Source organism: Cyprinodon tularosa, unplaced genomic scaffold, assembly GCF_016077235.1.
Source record: "Cyprinodon tularosa strain WSP-4 unplaced genomic scaffold, ASM1607723v1 ctg66, whole genome shotgun sequence".
NCBI classification, from domain to species: domain Eukaryota; kingdom Metazoa; phylum Chordata; class Actinopteri; order Cyprinodontiformes; family Cyprinodontidae; genus Cyprinodon; species Cyprinodon tularosa.
This window is the reverse complement of record NW_024039407.1, coordinates 4,705,961-4,721,324: the sequence shown is the minus strand read 5'-3', so window position 1 is coordinate 4,721,324 and position 15,364 is coordinate 4,705,961. Positions and strand designations below refer to the sequence as shown.

The window sequence follows — 15,364 nt, the reverse complement described above, 5'->3', positions numbered from 1 at the left end:
TATGTCATGGTGGGTTTAAGGTGCCTAACCCACATGCAGAAACACAAAGACACTGGGAAAAAGTTAACTGGTTTATTTACAATATTAAACACGAAAGTAATGAAGCATGGGTTCTGGGTTCAGCAGGTCTGGTCACAGGAGGATCATCACTGAGGAGGACAGAGCAGTTAGATAAGATCCAGGAAGTTTGCAGTTTTCTGAAGACTGGGAAAAATACCTGCTCAGAGAAGATTATGATCAGCAGGGGGGAACCTTGTGGGTCCAGAGGCTTATTGGCAGGCAGAGGGCTGAGGGCAGAGGCAGAGACTGAGACAGAGTGCAGGCAGATAGATTCCAGGCTGAGATATCAATCTCCAGGGTTTCAGGTTTTCAGGGAAGTCGGGATCTGTGAGGCAGAGAGAAACAAGATCAGGCAGGGTCTCACAATCAGGGTTACAGATCAAGCAGGTTGGCTCAGGTTTGCTTACCATTACTGGCTAACACTCTGGCAGGGAATTGTTAGTCTCCTCCTCCTTAAGTAGGTCTTCAGGAAATGGGGAGACAGGAAACAGGTGTGCAGCTCATGCCCTCAGGAGGAGATCTCTAGCGCCCTCTGGTGGACAAACCTCCGGATCCCAACAGTTTAATATCACCCCTCTCTGCGACCATCCAAGTCATACCATCATGTTTTGTTAGGTGGATAGTAAAGGAGGTAGGAAAAAAAAAAAAACCCTCAAAAAGCTCTTAAAGAACTGAACTAAAGAGATGCATCTTAGAGTCACCAGTTCTCTAATGACTATTAGGTTTTATATACAGTAGAGGCAAATGTTTGGGAAGCAAGTCAGGGAACGGTAAACCAACACAGATGTTCGGTGTTTCCTAAAAACTATTGTGGCTTTACATGTCGGGTTACATCAGACAAAGATTGATATTTTCAGTAACAAAAACTCCAGATTGTTTGTGTGAAATTAGGATAAATATGTAGAAAAAAAGAACTCACACACCATTGCTAAACACAGTAGAATATCAGTAATACTATGGGCCAAATGCCCTAAAATAATAATTTCATACCGCAGCATCAGTTGTGATTTCTCACTTAATACAAGATAGGCTAAACCTCACCTGGAATGATAACTGGTCAAATATGCATTGTTAAACCCATTAATGTAACCATTAGACTCTCTGCATTGAGGCAACCTTTGCAAATTAGAGCCCTGATTGGATAACAATCCAAAAATCTGTCACTTCCAGTGAGGCTAAGGATAAGCTCCTCACAGCAGCCATTTTAACCCGTTGTAGTTATTTATTTTATTTGTTTCAACATTTGTTAATGCAATACATAGCAGCAACTGCCACTGTTTAGCATCTTAAGTGCTTTTGACGTGACCAGAATAGTAAGATAAGACAGTAGCAGCAACAGTTTTCCAGAGAGAAAATCTCAAATGATCCAAAAGTAACTCTAATAATTGTTGAATCCTTGATTTTCTGATAAATAATAACTATAATCCGATTTTTCTTTCTGAGAAATGTGTCACGATTTGGCTATGGTTAGTTGACCCAAAAGCAGAGGCAGGGAGGCAGAGGTGAATCTCTTGTGGATTTAATAATGACTTAACAGAAAACAGAGGCAGGTTATCCAAAAATCCAAAAAGAATACAAAGTCCAAACAAACATGAAACCAGGAGTCCAAAAAACAAAATAATTAAAACTAGTCTAAACGTACCAGAATCCATGGAGACATCAGGGGAATCACAATCATAAGGAGGAAGGCACAGAGAGAAGGAGTTGGAGCATGTTAGACGGTGTTTGACGAGGACCCAGCAAAGGGAAACTGAAGAGAGAGGGTTTTTTAAAGGAGACTGAGACAAAGAGGGGGCTAATGAGGAAACTGGGAGCAGGTGTGCAAAGAACAAGAGAGGGAAAGAGCTAGGGAAGAAGGAGAACACAAGAGGGCAGCAGAGAGCAACAAATAGTAACCTGGAATACTGGAAATAACAACAAAATGATAATCAAATAACTAGGACTATAAAACATGGAAAAAAAGAAAACTAAACACTAGAAAACAAGGAGTAAAGTATGACTGAATACTCAAAAGAAAAACAGAAATCGAAACCTGACAAAATGAACTTAAAGCTTACATTTTTCCTAAACTTTCCTGGTAAGATTATGTTGTTGTGATATAATTTTACTGCATTGTATGTCCAATATTAATGTACCGTATAACTGTCCTTCTCTCCGTGTTTTCACACAGATGAATGATGCCATTGGCTTCGACATACCATGGGTTTACTTTGTTTCTTTGGTCATCTTCGGATCATTTTTCATCATCAACCTCGTATTGGGTGTACTGAGCGGGTGGGTTGCCGATGCCTCGCTTATTTCCATCTTTCTTTGGGTCGTTCCTCTGTGGTGATCGATAAAGTATGTGTTTTTGTAAAGTTTTAAGTGTTTTCCTTTACAGAGAGTTCTCTAAAGAAAGAGAGAAGGCCGTTGCACGGGGGGAGCTGCAGAAAGCTCAGGAGAGCAAGCAGATGGAGGAGGACATGATCGGATACATGGACTGGCTCATAGAAGCCGAGGATGTGGACGAAGAAGGAAACAAACGTTGGTTTGAAGTGTTTCCCCACCAAAACTCACAGTTTTAGCTCGTAGCATTTCAAGACCCACATTAAAAACTATTTTCTACGTTTCTGAAGGTGCTGCCATCGCAAAGAAGAAGATGATGAAGAAGTTTGGTTGGTACAAACACAGCGAGGATGGGGGAGGTAAGAAAGCCATATTTATTGTTTCTGACTTTTTAATTTGCTTCTGCTACAATTTGCCAACGTTTATTTTTTTATTGCTTAACAGAGTCGGACTCTGATGATGATATCGCATACCTGGACGATGATAGCGGCTTCTGTGCTTCACTCATGTAAGCAAACCAGGAAGACGCCAACTTCAGTAACTAATCAGCTGCATACAAGACAGGATTTGGTGATTGTGCTAAAATCCTTCCTCTTCTTTATCTTGAAAGGGCGAAGATGATGGCCAACAGCTTCTGGTGAGATATTTTTACTCAAACTTACGAAAGCAGTAAGAAGCAGAAATTTTTATTGAGCTGTTTTGCTATTTTTTTCTCAAACATTGATTTAATTCATTATCTCTAATTTAGCCTTTCAGCTCATTTTCTCAGTGTAGTTTATTTTAAATCCTCAGCTTTGTGAATGTCCTTGCTCTTCAAGTAAACACTTCGTACTTAAGTACACTTTTTAGGTATCTATACTTTACTCGATTAATTATTTTTCTACCTACTTCTGACTTCTACTCATTACATTTTCACACAAGTATCTGTACTTTCTATTCCTCGCATTTTCCAAACAAACGTTACTCGTTACTCTTGGCTTTGGTTTAATGTTTCTAAATATTTATTTCACGTCATGTGCTCCATCCAATGCAGATCATTGGCTCCATCCACATCTAGTGAAAACTAGACTCATTGGATGAGTCATATAACGCAAACACTCATTGGTTAGCTGAAGGAAATCATCAGAAGCAAGCATGTGTTCTTCAGACTGCAAACATGAATTGTCTATGCCATGCTACAATGTAGGATTCAGAAAAAGATGTCAAAATGTCTGAAAGGTCGGACAAGGGCGAGAGCGTATGGGTAGACGGAGACCAACAAGACCTCCCTCATCCTTGGCCCTATCTCAAAGAATTTTTCGAAATAGTCAAAAAAATTAGATTTCGGTTCATATAGTGGCGTCTGGCTGTTTTTTTTAAAGGTTACTGTATACTTTTATACTTTAAGTACTTTTTGGAGCACATACTTTTTCAGTTTTACTTGAGTAAAGAGGTCAAGTTGATACTAAAACTTTTATGAAAATGTTTTTAAAACTGCAGTATCTATACTTCTACTTAAGTAACAAATGTTTGTTCTTTTGACACAACTCGGGCTTGGACTAATTTAGTAATTAATTTTAGTAATTAATCGTTAACTGGAGTATAGAGACTGTAAAACATGCCTTTAATAATACCTGCTCTAACCCCACTTAGAGCAGTAATTATATCAAAATTGTAAAAAAAATATATAACCGTTTTGCATTTCAAATTTAAAAAAATAAATGGTCTGTCAACATGCTCTATCCAGAACTCTCAAGTGGAAAAGTTTGAGTTTCACTTGGTTTATTTCGTAAAAAATCTTCTTTAAGGAATCTTTGGTTATGCGGATATTTATTGAAAAAATAATTGAGAGATTAATCGATGGTAGTGATTAGTTTAAAATGAAGATAAATAGATGGACCTCTTATTTATCTTTTTCCACTAATGTCAAAAAGCTGTGTTTGCCTTTAGTGACCAGTTGTGCCAGCTCAACCATACATTCAGAAAAAACTGCCGTGTTGCCGTAAAGACCACTAACTTCTACTGGTTGGTGCTGCTGCTGGTGTTTCTCAACACGGTGGCCAGCGCCTCGGAGCACTACGGACAGCCCAAATGGCTCACAGAAATGCAGGGTAATGGAAAACAATCAATTCTGTTCTGCCAGCTTTCATTTCTTTAAATGATTAAGATGTCATGGTCCATCTTCTTGGTTTCTTCAGAGCGAGCCAACAAGATCCTGCTGCTGCTCTTCACCTTGGAGATGCTGATGAAGATGTACGCCTTCGGCCTCCATATCTATTTCATGGCCCTGTTCAACCGCTTCGACTGCTTCGTGGTGTGCGGCGGCATTCTAGAGACGCTGCTTGTAGAGATGGACGTCATCCCGCCTATCGGCATCTCCGTGCTGCGCTGCATCCGACTGCTCCGCATTTTTAAGATGACCCGGTGAGTGGTACCAGATCCAGATGTTCAGCTCAGACTCAGGTTTCTCACAGCTTTGCACTCCTTCTCTCCACCTTTAGACACTGGGCTGCTCTCTCCGACCTGGTCACCTCACTGCTCAACTCCATGAAGGCTATCTGCTCCCTTCTGCTCCTGCTCTTCCTCTTCCTCATCATCTTCGCCTTGCTGGGGATGCAGCTGTTTGGAGGGAAGTTCAACTTTGACGAGACTCAGATGAAGAGAAGCACGTTTGACTCCTTCCCTCAGGCTCTGTTGACATGTTTCCAGGTGACTTGCATCTCCCCAGTCATGCCCAGTACACGTCCGTCCCTTTAGCCTAAACAGGTCCTGGCATTCCTCTAATCTGTTATAGATTCTCACTGGAGAGGACTGGAACGCTGTGATGTATGATGGCATAATGGCGTACGGAGGGCCGATCTTCCCTAACATGGTGGTTTGCATTTACTTCGTCATCCTCTTTGTTTGCGGTAACTGTATCCTTTCTCCACTTAAACCCATTTGAATACCAGTTTTTGTGAATGTGATCTTGTCCCACGATGGAAATAAATCAAATTCCTTGACACCTGGATCAGACATCCTGCTCAATGTGTTCTTGGCTATCGCTGTGGATAACTTGGCAGGGAGCGGTGGAAAGAAAAACGTGGAGTAAGCTGTAGTAATAGTCCATCTTAGACACGTCGATAACCTTTTTGTTCTCCTGTGGATGCGCTTTAATCACATTAAAAAGGCTTCATCCAAGCCAAACTGTCCTGTTGTCCTTTTTATTTAGGGAGAAAAAGGAAGAAGAAGAGGAGTGGGATGAGGATGAGGAGAAAGAGGATGAAGACGCAGGGGTAGAGTGTTTCTTTTTTTTTTCTGGATACATGTTTGGTGTGAATCCTCCATTTTCAAAATGTGTAAAAGGCTTTAACCTAAATTTTCAGTTTGTATCCCCCCATATTGTCATCTCTTATCAAAAAAAGCAGGTCAACAGGACTTTTCTTTATTTTTTTCCTCCCATAATATTTCACAAAGGGCGAAGAAAAAGAGGGTTATTTGACTCCTCGGTACAATAAAAAAAAACAAAAAACATTTTTGTTAGCTGAAATACAAAATAACAATGCCTTCCAAAAAATAAAAACTAACTAAACTGTAATGAGGTTTATTAACGAATAAAACTTACTGAGTTTTAAGAGATAATGTTTCTTTATCATAATGCATTAATGTGGGCTCCAGTTTCCAGTAGCTGTTTTCTCAGGTGATGAAAGAAACAGCAGTCAGGTTATTTGTGTTACTACAGCAATCTGTCCTAATCTAGGATTTTATTTCTATTATTTTTATATTTTTTTTGTTTTGCCCCTGCTATGTAAGTCACATTACGTAAAAATCTATGAGTGAAACTAATAAAAACAACTGTAAATAAGCGTATTTAGAGAAAAAAGAATAGTAAACAAATTGTAATATCCAAATACAATTAAAATAGAATTCAAATTCAGAAATTCAGAAGTCAACATTAATAAAAACAAATAATTAGAGGGAAAAAAAGACAATTAAAATTTAAACATTGCTTATTGGCATGATTTAATAAATCCTTCAGAGGTCCTCATCGGTTTTAGATGTAAACATGGTGCTGGTTATGGACCTGGACTAATGTGGTATCAGGGAAACTATCCCCTCTTTGGTTTAGTTGAATCAATGATGTATCTCTCTTTAAATAAAACCCACATACCCTTAGTATAACAAATCCTCCACCGTGCTTTACAGTCTTTATGACGTCCTCTTCCACATATTCCTCCTCTGTTTCATACCACCTCACATTGTTTGATAATATCCATACTATTACTTTATTCTAACCGTGGTAGACAAGTCATGGAGATGTCATTTTGTCGGGTAGACACTTTACCCTGAAAATATCACCCAGCCTGATGTTTGTTGGGACGGGTTTTAAGTTACCCAGAAAACTGATTCCAGCTCATAACCAAGGATTTTTAGTTCAGCGTGAACCGTAACATAGAGCTTTGTGTGGGCTGGTCCAGCCTGGATTATCACAGCTACATTCTTAAACAATAATGAAAGCCGTCACAGATCGCTCCCAGTTAAATGGCATGTTCTCTAGAATAGAGAATAGAAAAAAGTCATTTTTGTTACATTATCGTGCAGGATGCTAAATAAAAACGTTAGTGTTTTTCTTCTTGGCTAAATAAACAAGGTTTAACTTTGTATTTGAGTTTGCACTGCGATGAAATATGTTTCATGCTGTATTTAGGTTAGAATAAATCTGACCTTTTATTTGGCTTTAGAACGAAGAGGATGATTGGCAGGAAAATGAGGAGCTGAGAGTCATTGAGGGTCTGGAGGGTAAGTCTTACTGACGTCCCGCCTTGCAGAAGCGATCAGCCATCAGCTGATTGAGAGATTTCAAAGCAGCTCCTTAATTTGTTCTTTATTGCAGGTGTTGCTCCATTAAAGCCAGAGTTCTCCGGCCCTAAAGAGAAGATTGTACCTATACCCGATGGAAGCTCCTTCTTCATTCTGGGAAAGAAAAACTGGTATTCACACTGGGATTCATATTTTAGCAAAAGCCAAACACCGACGCAGCATGCATGACTCCCTTTCATTCGCTTTATTCTTCAGTTTACGTGTCGCCTGCCACAACCTCATTCACCACCACTACTTCACCAACTTCATCCTCATCTTCATCATCCTCAGCAGCATCTCGCTGGCTGCTGAGGATCCCATCAAATCGCACTCATTCAGGAACATCGTAAGGCTTCCTCAGACAGGCTGCCACTTTAACTCCACGCTCCTCTGCTTCTAATCCTCTCTCCAAGGTGCTGAAACTAAATTCTGAGTTTAACTTCTGTCATCGCCAGGTGCTGGGATACGCAGATTATGTCTTCACTTCGGTTTTCACCGTGGAGATTGTCCTGAAGGTAACGGTTAATAGAATGAAGCTGAATAAATCACAGCAGATGTTTACTCACCTTGTTTCTTCTTCTTGTATAGATGACAGTTTATGGAGCTTTTCTTCACACCGGCTCCTTCTGCAGGAACGCCTTCAACCTCCTCGACCTGCTGGTTGTCAGTGTGTCACTCACGTCTTTCTTCTTACAGTAAGTAGATAGAAAGAGGAAAATAAATATTAGGTTTAAAACTATAGTAAACCTATGAATGCATTTTCCATATTGTTTTCTCCTCTTTTTTGTTTGTTAGTTAGATATTCTTCTAAATCCTTTGCTTTGCTTCTTTCAGTTCAAGTGCGATCTCAGTGGTAAAGATTCTCCGAGTTCTCCGAGTGCTCAGGCCTCTCCGAGCAATCAACAGAGCCAAGGGACTGAAGGTAAAAACCTCTGCTTCCTTCATATCCTCCTTCCCTTTGATCCTTCTTTCTTTTTTTTTCTTATAACTCTTATACAAAAAATCTATATTTCACCTTAAATCTTCATCAGCGATCCATTGATAGACGAATCTCAGAAAATAAGTAATTATGGAGATGTACCCAAAGAGATATTATATGGAGAATAACATATTTGTACACAATTCAACAAATAAAAATTTAGATTAGACAGAATTTTTGGTAAAAAATGTATTTATGGTTAACAACTATATGTGCCTACTTTTAGTTTTTACATTTTAGGAAACACTCATACTCATGCATACAGTGCCTTTATATTAAAGCTATGTTTTAAAGCTTCTTTTAAATGTATAGAATTTAATCATACAAAGTGATTTATTTCAAGTGTTTACTAAAGTTCATTTTGATATTTAAAGTCGTAGCGAAATCATATTTAAATGTAGAATCATTCTAGCTTAAACATGTATATAAATTTACTCCTAAAATTTAGAAAATTTCTATATAAAAAAAAATCCTTTCTTAAAATCTGTGGGGTTTTTTCCGTTATCTTATTTGGACCAGTTAGTTATACGTCAGCCTGTACACCTAAATTCAGCCAATCATTTATCAACAGTCGTCTGTCAGTCAAATTTTTTCGGTCATAGCATCTTGATTCATATGTTGAAGCTCATATACGCAACGGTTGAAATATGAATCAACCGGCCACAACCAAACTTGCTTGCGAACCTTCTGCCACAACAATCCCGCCCCCTTGATAATCGACCAATCACATTCACTTTATAAACTCATGTAAAGCCGTGCACCACTCGGGATAATTGGGAAATGCAACGGTTGGAACAGCCGCTTCCCTACGACTTTAATACTAACTACAAAAAGTCCAAATTCTGTTTCTCAGAAAACAAGAATCTTGTATGATTTTACATATAATTCATCCTATATAAGATAATTATTTTTTCATTTTTTGACACTTAGATAGACAATAGTCACTGAAGATAGTCACTGAAACTAAGGTTTATGAAAGTATTGTTGTGTGAAAAAAGTTTTGAACTGTTTAGTCCAGTTAAATAAAGGAGATTGATGGATTTACTCAGTTGGCACTTTATTTACTTTGCAAAGTAAAGGAGAACAAGACATTCACATTCACAGCATGATGGTCTGCCAAGTTCTAACCTTAGACAAAGTTGTTCCCTTACTTTTAAGGCAGAGTCAAAACAATAACAGACACTTTGGTTAAACAGTTACCTTGAAAAAGTATGTGGTTTTGTTATGGGAAAAAAGGTATGTCTTGTCTATAACCATCTTCCACTCAGACATTTGTGGCCTTGCAAGTGAGACAAACTAGCTGAGAAAAAAAATTTTTTAGAGAGTACATAGCATACATCAATATACTGAGAAGGAAAGAACAAAAATAAAATTTTCCTTCAACAGTATACTGACAGAAAGTTAAATGGAAGAAAAAATTGCAGTAGAAAGATTTACATATGCAGCAGGGATTGTTCAGTCTTGAAGACTGTGACCCAAAACTTGGTCAGATGGTTGTTGGAGGTCCATTAAACACAGTTTGTGGTTTGGACCACAGCTCCACAGGCCTCCTCACACAACCACATTCCCTGTGCTGTGTCTGCTGAGCCAAATACAATGTTAGAACCATTTACTTAGGCTAAGGACAGGAATGAACTGTGCTTCAGTGGTAAAATGCACCGGCAGAAATCATCAACATTTATAAAAAAAAAACACTTACTGTAAATCTATATGATAAAGTTCAATATTTCCTCTTCAATCGTGGCAGTTTGTAAATAAGTTACACATTATTAGTAACTAAAAATCTTAAAGTGGTTCTAATCTGGATTTTCTACAACAGTATGACTCTAAAGTGAATAAATCTGGATGGTAAACAATCATTGCTTCAAATTAGACCAATCACTTAGCATATCTAAAATAATAACCCGGATTAACAAGCTAATCTCCAGAACATGATGAAGAGTTTTCCCTTTAAAGCAACAGTGACCTGGCTCCTCAGCTTCAGAATATTAATACAAATTAATTCATATAACATACTTTTTATTTAAAAAAGAATGTAGATATTTCTTTTTTAAAGCAGAATTTCTGGTCTGTATTTATCACCTGTTACTATTCAAAAAGGTTGGTTTTGTGTGTATCTTCACAGAATGTGGTGCAGTGCGTCTTCGTGGCGATTCGCACCATCGGCAACATCTTGATCGTCACGACTCTCCTTCAGTTCATGTTTGCTTGTATTGGAGTTCAGCTGTTCAAGGTGTGTTCTCTCTCACTCCTATCAGTCTTTTTTTTTTTCATGAATGCAAAGTTTCCAAACATGGCTCTTGGTGGGACTCCTCCTCTGGTTTGGATGTTTACAGGGGAGATTTTACAGCTGCACTGATGAAGCCAAACACACTCCAGACGAGTGCAAGTAAGTGTTCTTTGCTTATTACGCTGTAAAATACTGGAGCACTTCCTAAAAGGAGATTAATTTGAATGCAAAAATGGGATTTGTCTGATTTCAGGGGAACGTTTGTGGTCTATAAAGACGGAGATATGAACCATCCCATGGTCAGAGAGAGGATCTGGCAAAACAGTGACTTCAACTTTGACAACGTGCTGATGGGAATGTTAGCTTTGTTCACTGTATCGACGTTTGAAGGTTGGCCTCAGTGAGTATTACATTTGTTATTCTACTTACGAGCAGAACTTAAACGTTTTATTTATTACCCGGAAATCCATATATGCCCTTTAAGCAGAGATGGCAAAAGTACTCACTTTCCGTACTTGAGTAAAAGTACAGATACTTGTGTTAAAAAATACTCTGGTAAAAGTGGAAGTACTGATTAAACTTCTTTACTCAAGTAAAAGTAACAAAGTACAGGCGTGTAAATTTACTTAAAGTATAAAAGTAAAAGTAGAAACCACTTTTTTCATGCCGTTGCCTACATTTTAAATGGATGTCTGCCAATAGGACTAGATCTCCGTTGTGTTCATTTTCAATCATCTCGTCGTCCATGCTACTATGCTAACGCCACCGCCACCAAGCTGCAATGATTTGCCGCGAATGAATACCGCCGAATCTGTCGATTCATCTTATAGTGGTGCGTCAAATGCAACGTAGATTCCCATCCAATTAGATTGAATTTGGTATTGATGACGTGAAAAATAATAACGGTAAATCCATTGAAATGATTCAAAACTAAAGTAACGAGCCAATTTTTAAAAATGTAAGGAGTAGAAAGTACAGATATTTGTGTTAAAATGTAAGGAGTAGAAGTAAAAAGTCGCCATAAAAATAAGTAGTAAAGTAAAGTAAAAATATCAGAAAAATCTACTTGAGTACAGTAACGAAGTATTCGTAATTCATTACTTCCCATCTCTGCCTTTAAGATAAATAAATATGACGGCCATTATACAAAAACGGTAAAGGTGGGCATAATATTTAAGCACAATTATATAAACGGTTGGCAAATAGCATCAATAATTTCATAAAATGTAGAGAAAAGGGTTACTTTTAATGTAAGTACATTTGTCCAATGAGATTGATCCAATGAATTGACCATGAGCCGATGCAATCAACTGGTTTTCCTCAGATAGAAAACTTTGAATCAATTTGACTGTATGATCTGGTGAACTGTAAAGTGCCTTGTTATGACATGTGTTGTGAATTGGCGCTATAGAAATAAACTGAATTGTATTGAATCTTAAACCTCTAATTAACAACACTTTCAATTCAACTCAGTTCAATTCAGTTTATTTATATAGCTCCAATTCACAACACATGCTATCTCAAAGCACTTAACAGAGACATTTTAACCAGATCAAACTGTCAGATTGGTTCAAAGTTCTCTATCTAAGGAAAATCAGTTAATTGCATCGACTTGTTAACTCGAATGCAATCCCTCACACCAAGCATGCTTGTAACTGCAGTGGAGAGGAAAAATCCCTTTTGAAGAAGAAATCCTTTAGCAGAATCAGGCTCCATGTGAGCGGCCGTATGCCGAGGCCGACTGGGGTTCAAGGAGACAGAAGCAGAGATACAAAACGTAACTGTAAACCAGCTCCACAGGCAGCCCCATCCAGGCAACACACAGCCACGCAGACAGGGCCCAAGCTAACTCCCTTGTCAGAGGATGAAAGAGAAAACATCAAGTTAGTCGCAGTCAGAGAAACAGGACTACACTGAAAAACAGGCCAAGCTCCAACATCTATAAACAATGGTGTTGATGGCAGCAGCACAGCTGATGTTTCTTTCCAGGATGTCAGCACAGCCAAAAAATAACAGACCAGATGAAGCTATTATGATGAGAAATAACAGAGAGGGCATAACGTTAGAGATTGAACTAAAAAATACTGAAGAGTGTGAGAATAGAGATAGATTGATGCAAAGGGGTCCCTGTGTCCTACAGCAGTCTAAGCCTATAGCAGCACAAATGCAGAGAATAGCTCCAGATAACCTAAGAATTTTGGATGGGGTATAAGAAAGGTAGAGCTTTTCCTGTTGTCTGGGGCTTAAATATCTCCTGACAACGAAGCACATTCCTCAAACCAGCCGTTCAAATTAGGAGTGAGAAGCAGAAACACTATATAAGTAAGGAAAATATGTATTTTTTTTATCTGGAAAAGCTAAACACATCGTCTGAACCTGCAGAGGAATTGATTAGGTGATATTTATAAGGCTTAAAACAAATGGGACAAGCAAAGCTAGATGAAGAACCAGGTTTTTATTGCTCCCGTGGTTCAAATGATGTGAAATACAGGAGTGCTTTCATCTCTGTAGAGTCGGCCCAACATATAAGCAAAAAGGGGCTGACATAGGGGAAAAAAGAGGTTTGCAAATGTTTAACAACTTGGGGTGGACATTTATCATATTGTGATAAACTTATAGTCATGATAACAATTTTGATTTATTGTCTAAATAATAAAAACAGAATTAGTAATCCTAAAAAATATATATAAGAATGTGTGAATTTTTTGAATTTTATGTTTCTTTATCTTTCTTTTTCTTTCTTTTTTTCCATTGGAGCATTGGAAAATTTAAAGAATATGTTTAAACGGGGTTCCTAAGGGATGTTTAAACCATACTTCATTATTTAGCTGGTGTCCTGAAGAAACCTATTTTAAATTTCTATATTTATAAAGAGTAGTTTGTGATTGTGGGGCTCTGATTGCTTTGGCAGCCATAGAGTTACCCAAGAATGACTTCACAGAATTAATGAAGAACGTAAATTATATTGTTATCACAACAGTACCAGATTTTAAAGCCATGTCGCCCAGCACTATTAACAACAGTTCATAGTTTAAAAGTTAAAACCTTTTCATACTCTATTTTGAATGCAGTCATTTCAGCTGCGTGCCACAGATAACTACCATCAGCTGGAAATTGGCACTAAATGCTGTAAAAATTCAGCTTGATGACATAAACATCCCAAACTTAGTTTGATCGATTCACTATCAAATAGAGTATTTTACATAAAAGTGAAAGAAAATAAGAAAGCACAAATAATCAGCGTATTGACTGGATTGAACAGCACATAGAAAATTAGACGGTTGCACAATGAGTCTAGGGGTGTGCAAAATAATCACCATGACGATGCATCGCGATTCTAATTCTTGTGATCTACTGCATCGATTCTTGATGGCAAGAATCGATTCTTAACTTCAAAAAATGAACAAATAAAATACATGAATGGTTGGCGCACATCAGCCAAACCAAGTGTAATACAACTTCCAGTCCAGCAGATGTCGCTGCGGATGTGTTGACGCTCGCTGCCTTGTGTCACAAGCATTTCCGGCCGTGGGATACTGCGATGAGTCATATGAAATAAAACATGGAGGACACTATGAAAATTCGCCCCTGTATCGTTTTCTTACAGTGTTCAGTGAAAATATCGCAATGCATCGCGATGCATCGCAATATTTCAAGTATCGTGATGCATCGTGATAGAATCGCATCATGGCATGTGAATCGTGATATCGAATCGAATCATGACTTCTTTGCCAATACCCACCTCTAAATGAGTCGTTTCTGAACTCTGTTTATTCCTGATTCTGAGCTTGGACCTGTTCTAATCTGTGACTATTCTATTGTTAGAAAGCGAACACTAAGCTTTTTGTTACTTTTCTTTCCTCTCAAAGGCTCCTTTACCGCGCGGTGGACGCCAACGCCATAAACCGAGGCCCTATTTACAACTACAGAGTGGAGATCTCCATCTTTTTCATTATTTACATCATCATCATCGCTTTCTTCATGATGAACATATTCGTGGGTTTCGTCATCATCACTTTTCGAGAGCAAGGAGAAGCCGAGTTCAAAAACTGTGAACTGAACAAGAATCAGGTCAGCAGTTTTGAAAATGTTGAAGTTGTCGTTTTAGTTTCGGCTTTGATAAACAAACTGAACGCCGTTTCCTGTTTCACCCCGACCCCAGAGGCAGTGTGTGTATTACACACTGAAAGCTCAGCCTATAAAGATTTACATCCCAAAAAATCCATCCCAGCTGAAATTCTGGAAAATCATCAACTCCAGCCAGTTTGAATACATCATGTTTGTGCTGATTTTGGGGAACACCCTCACTTTGGCTGTTCAGGTAACTCCCTTCTCCTGAATCTCCCGGAAAATACTGAAAACAGTTTCAGTATTTTGATGTTGGATTTATAATTTTTCCCCCCTTTCTCAGCATTATGAGCAGTCGAAATTATTCACCTCCATCATGGACATCCTCAACATGATCTTCACCGTGGTTTTCACAATAGAGATGATCATCAAGCTGATGGCTCTGCGGGCTCATGTGAGTGTTTCTTTAAACACCAAGCTTCCTGAACGCAACTCCACCACCTTTTTCAGTCTTTATTCTTACCTTTTCCCTGCAGCATTATTTCATCGATCCCTGGAATTCATTCGACGCACTAATCGTTGTGGGCAGCGTCTTGGACATCATAGTGTCTGAATTTAGTGTAAGGTTTAATTTACCTTTTATTTTAGAAGAAATACTTTAAAAATGTTTCAGTGTGATATACACTCACCGGCCACTTTATTAGGTACCCCATGCTAGTAACGGGTTGGACCCCCTTTTGCCTTCAGAACTGCCTCAATTCTTCGTGGCATAGATTCAACAAGGTGCTGGAAGCATTCCTCAGGGAGTTTGGTCCATATTGACATGATGGCATCACACAGTTGCCGCAGATTTGTCGGCTGCACATCCATGATGCGAATCTCCC

General features: G+C 38.5%; 1 protein-coding gene across 1 annotated transcript in view; it reads left to right on the top strand.

Moving 5' to 3' along the window:
- The window catches only part of cacna1fa (calcium channel, voltage-dependent, L type, alpha 1F subunit a), a 47,777-nt gene that overhangs the window by 14,194 nt on the left and 18,219 nt on the right, over nucleotides 1-15,364 (top strand). The window contains exons 8-31 of the mRNA XM_038309448.1: nucleotides 2,231-2,334; nucleotides 2,441-2,583; nucleotides 2,676-2,744; nucleotides 2,830-2,893; nucleotides 2,996-3,022; nucleotides 4,315-4,475; nucleotides 4,563-4,788; nucleotides 4,866-5,073; nucleotides 5,159-5,279; nucleotides 5,379-5,451; nucleotides 5,576-5,639; nucleotides 7,086-7,143; nucleotides 7,238-7,334; nucleotides 7,420-7,549; nucleotides 7,659-7,718; nucleotides 7,792-7,898; nucleotides 8,038-8,125; nucleotides 10,308-10,415; nucleotides 10,519-10,571; nucleotides 10,666-10,812; nucleotides 14,282-14,483; nucleotides 14,575-14,733; nucleotides 14,824-14,934; nucleotides 15,017-15,100. Of these exons, the coding sequence (XP_038165376.1) occupies nucleotides 2,231-2,334; nucleotides 2,441-2,583; nucleotides 2,676-2,744; nucleotides 2,830-2,893; nucleotides 2,996-3,022; nucleotides 4,315-4,475; nucleotides 4,563-4,788; nucleotides 4,866-5,073; nucleotides 5,159-5,279; nucleotides 5,379-5,451; nucleotides 5,576-5,639; nucleotides 7,086-7,143; nucleotides 7,238-7,334; nucleotides 7,420-7,549; nucleotides 7,659-7,718; nucleotides 7,792-7,898; nucleotides 8,038-8,125; nucleotides 10,308-10,415; nucleotides 10,519-10,571; nucleotides 10,666-10,812; nucleotides 14,282-14,483; nucleotides 14,575-14,733; nucleotides 14,824-14,934; nucleotides 15,017-15,100 (2,664 nt within the window). The remainder of the gene's footprint in view (nucleotides 1-2,230; nucleotides 2,335-2,440; nucleotides 2,584-2,675; nucleotides 2,745-2,829; nucleotides 2,894-2,995; nucleotides 3,023-4,314; nucleotides 4,476-4,562; nucleotides 4,789-4,865; nucleotides 5,074-5,158; nucleotides 5,280-5,378; nucleotides 5,452-5,575; nucleotides 5,640-7,085; nucleotides 7,144-7,237; nucleotides 7,335-7,419; nucleotides 7,550-7,658; nucleotides 7,719-7,791; nucleotides 7,899-8,037; nucleotides 8,126-10,307; nucleotides 10,416-10,518; nucleotides 10,572-10,665; nucleotides 10,813-14,281; nucleotides 14,484-14,574; nucleotides 14,734-14,823; nucleotides 14,935-15,016; nucleotides 15,101-15,364) is intronic.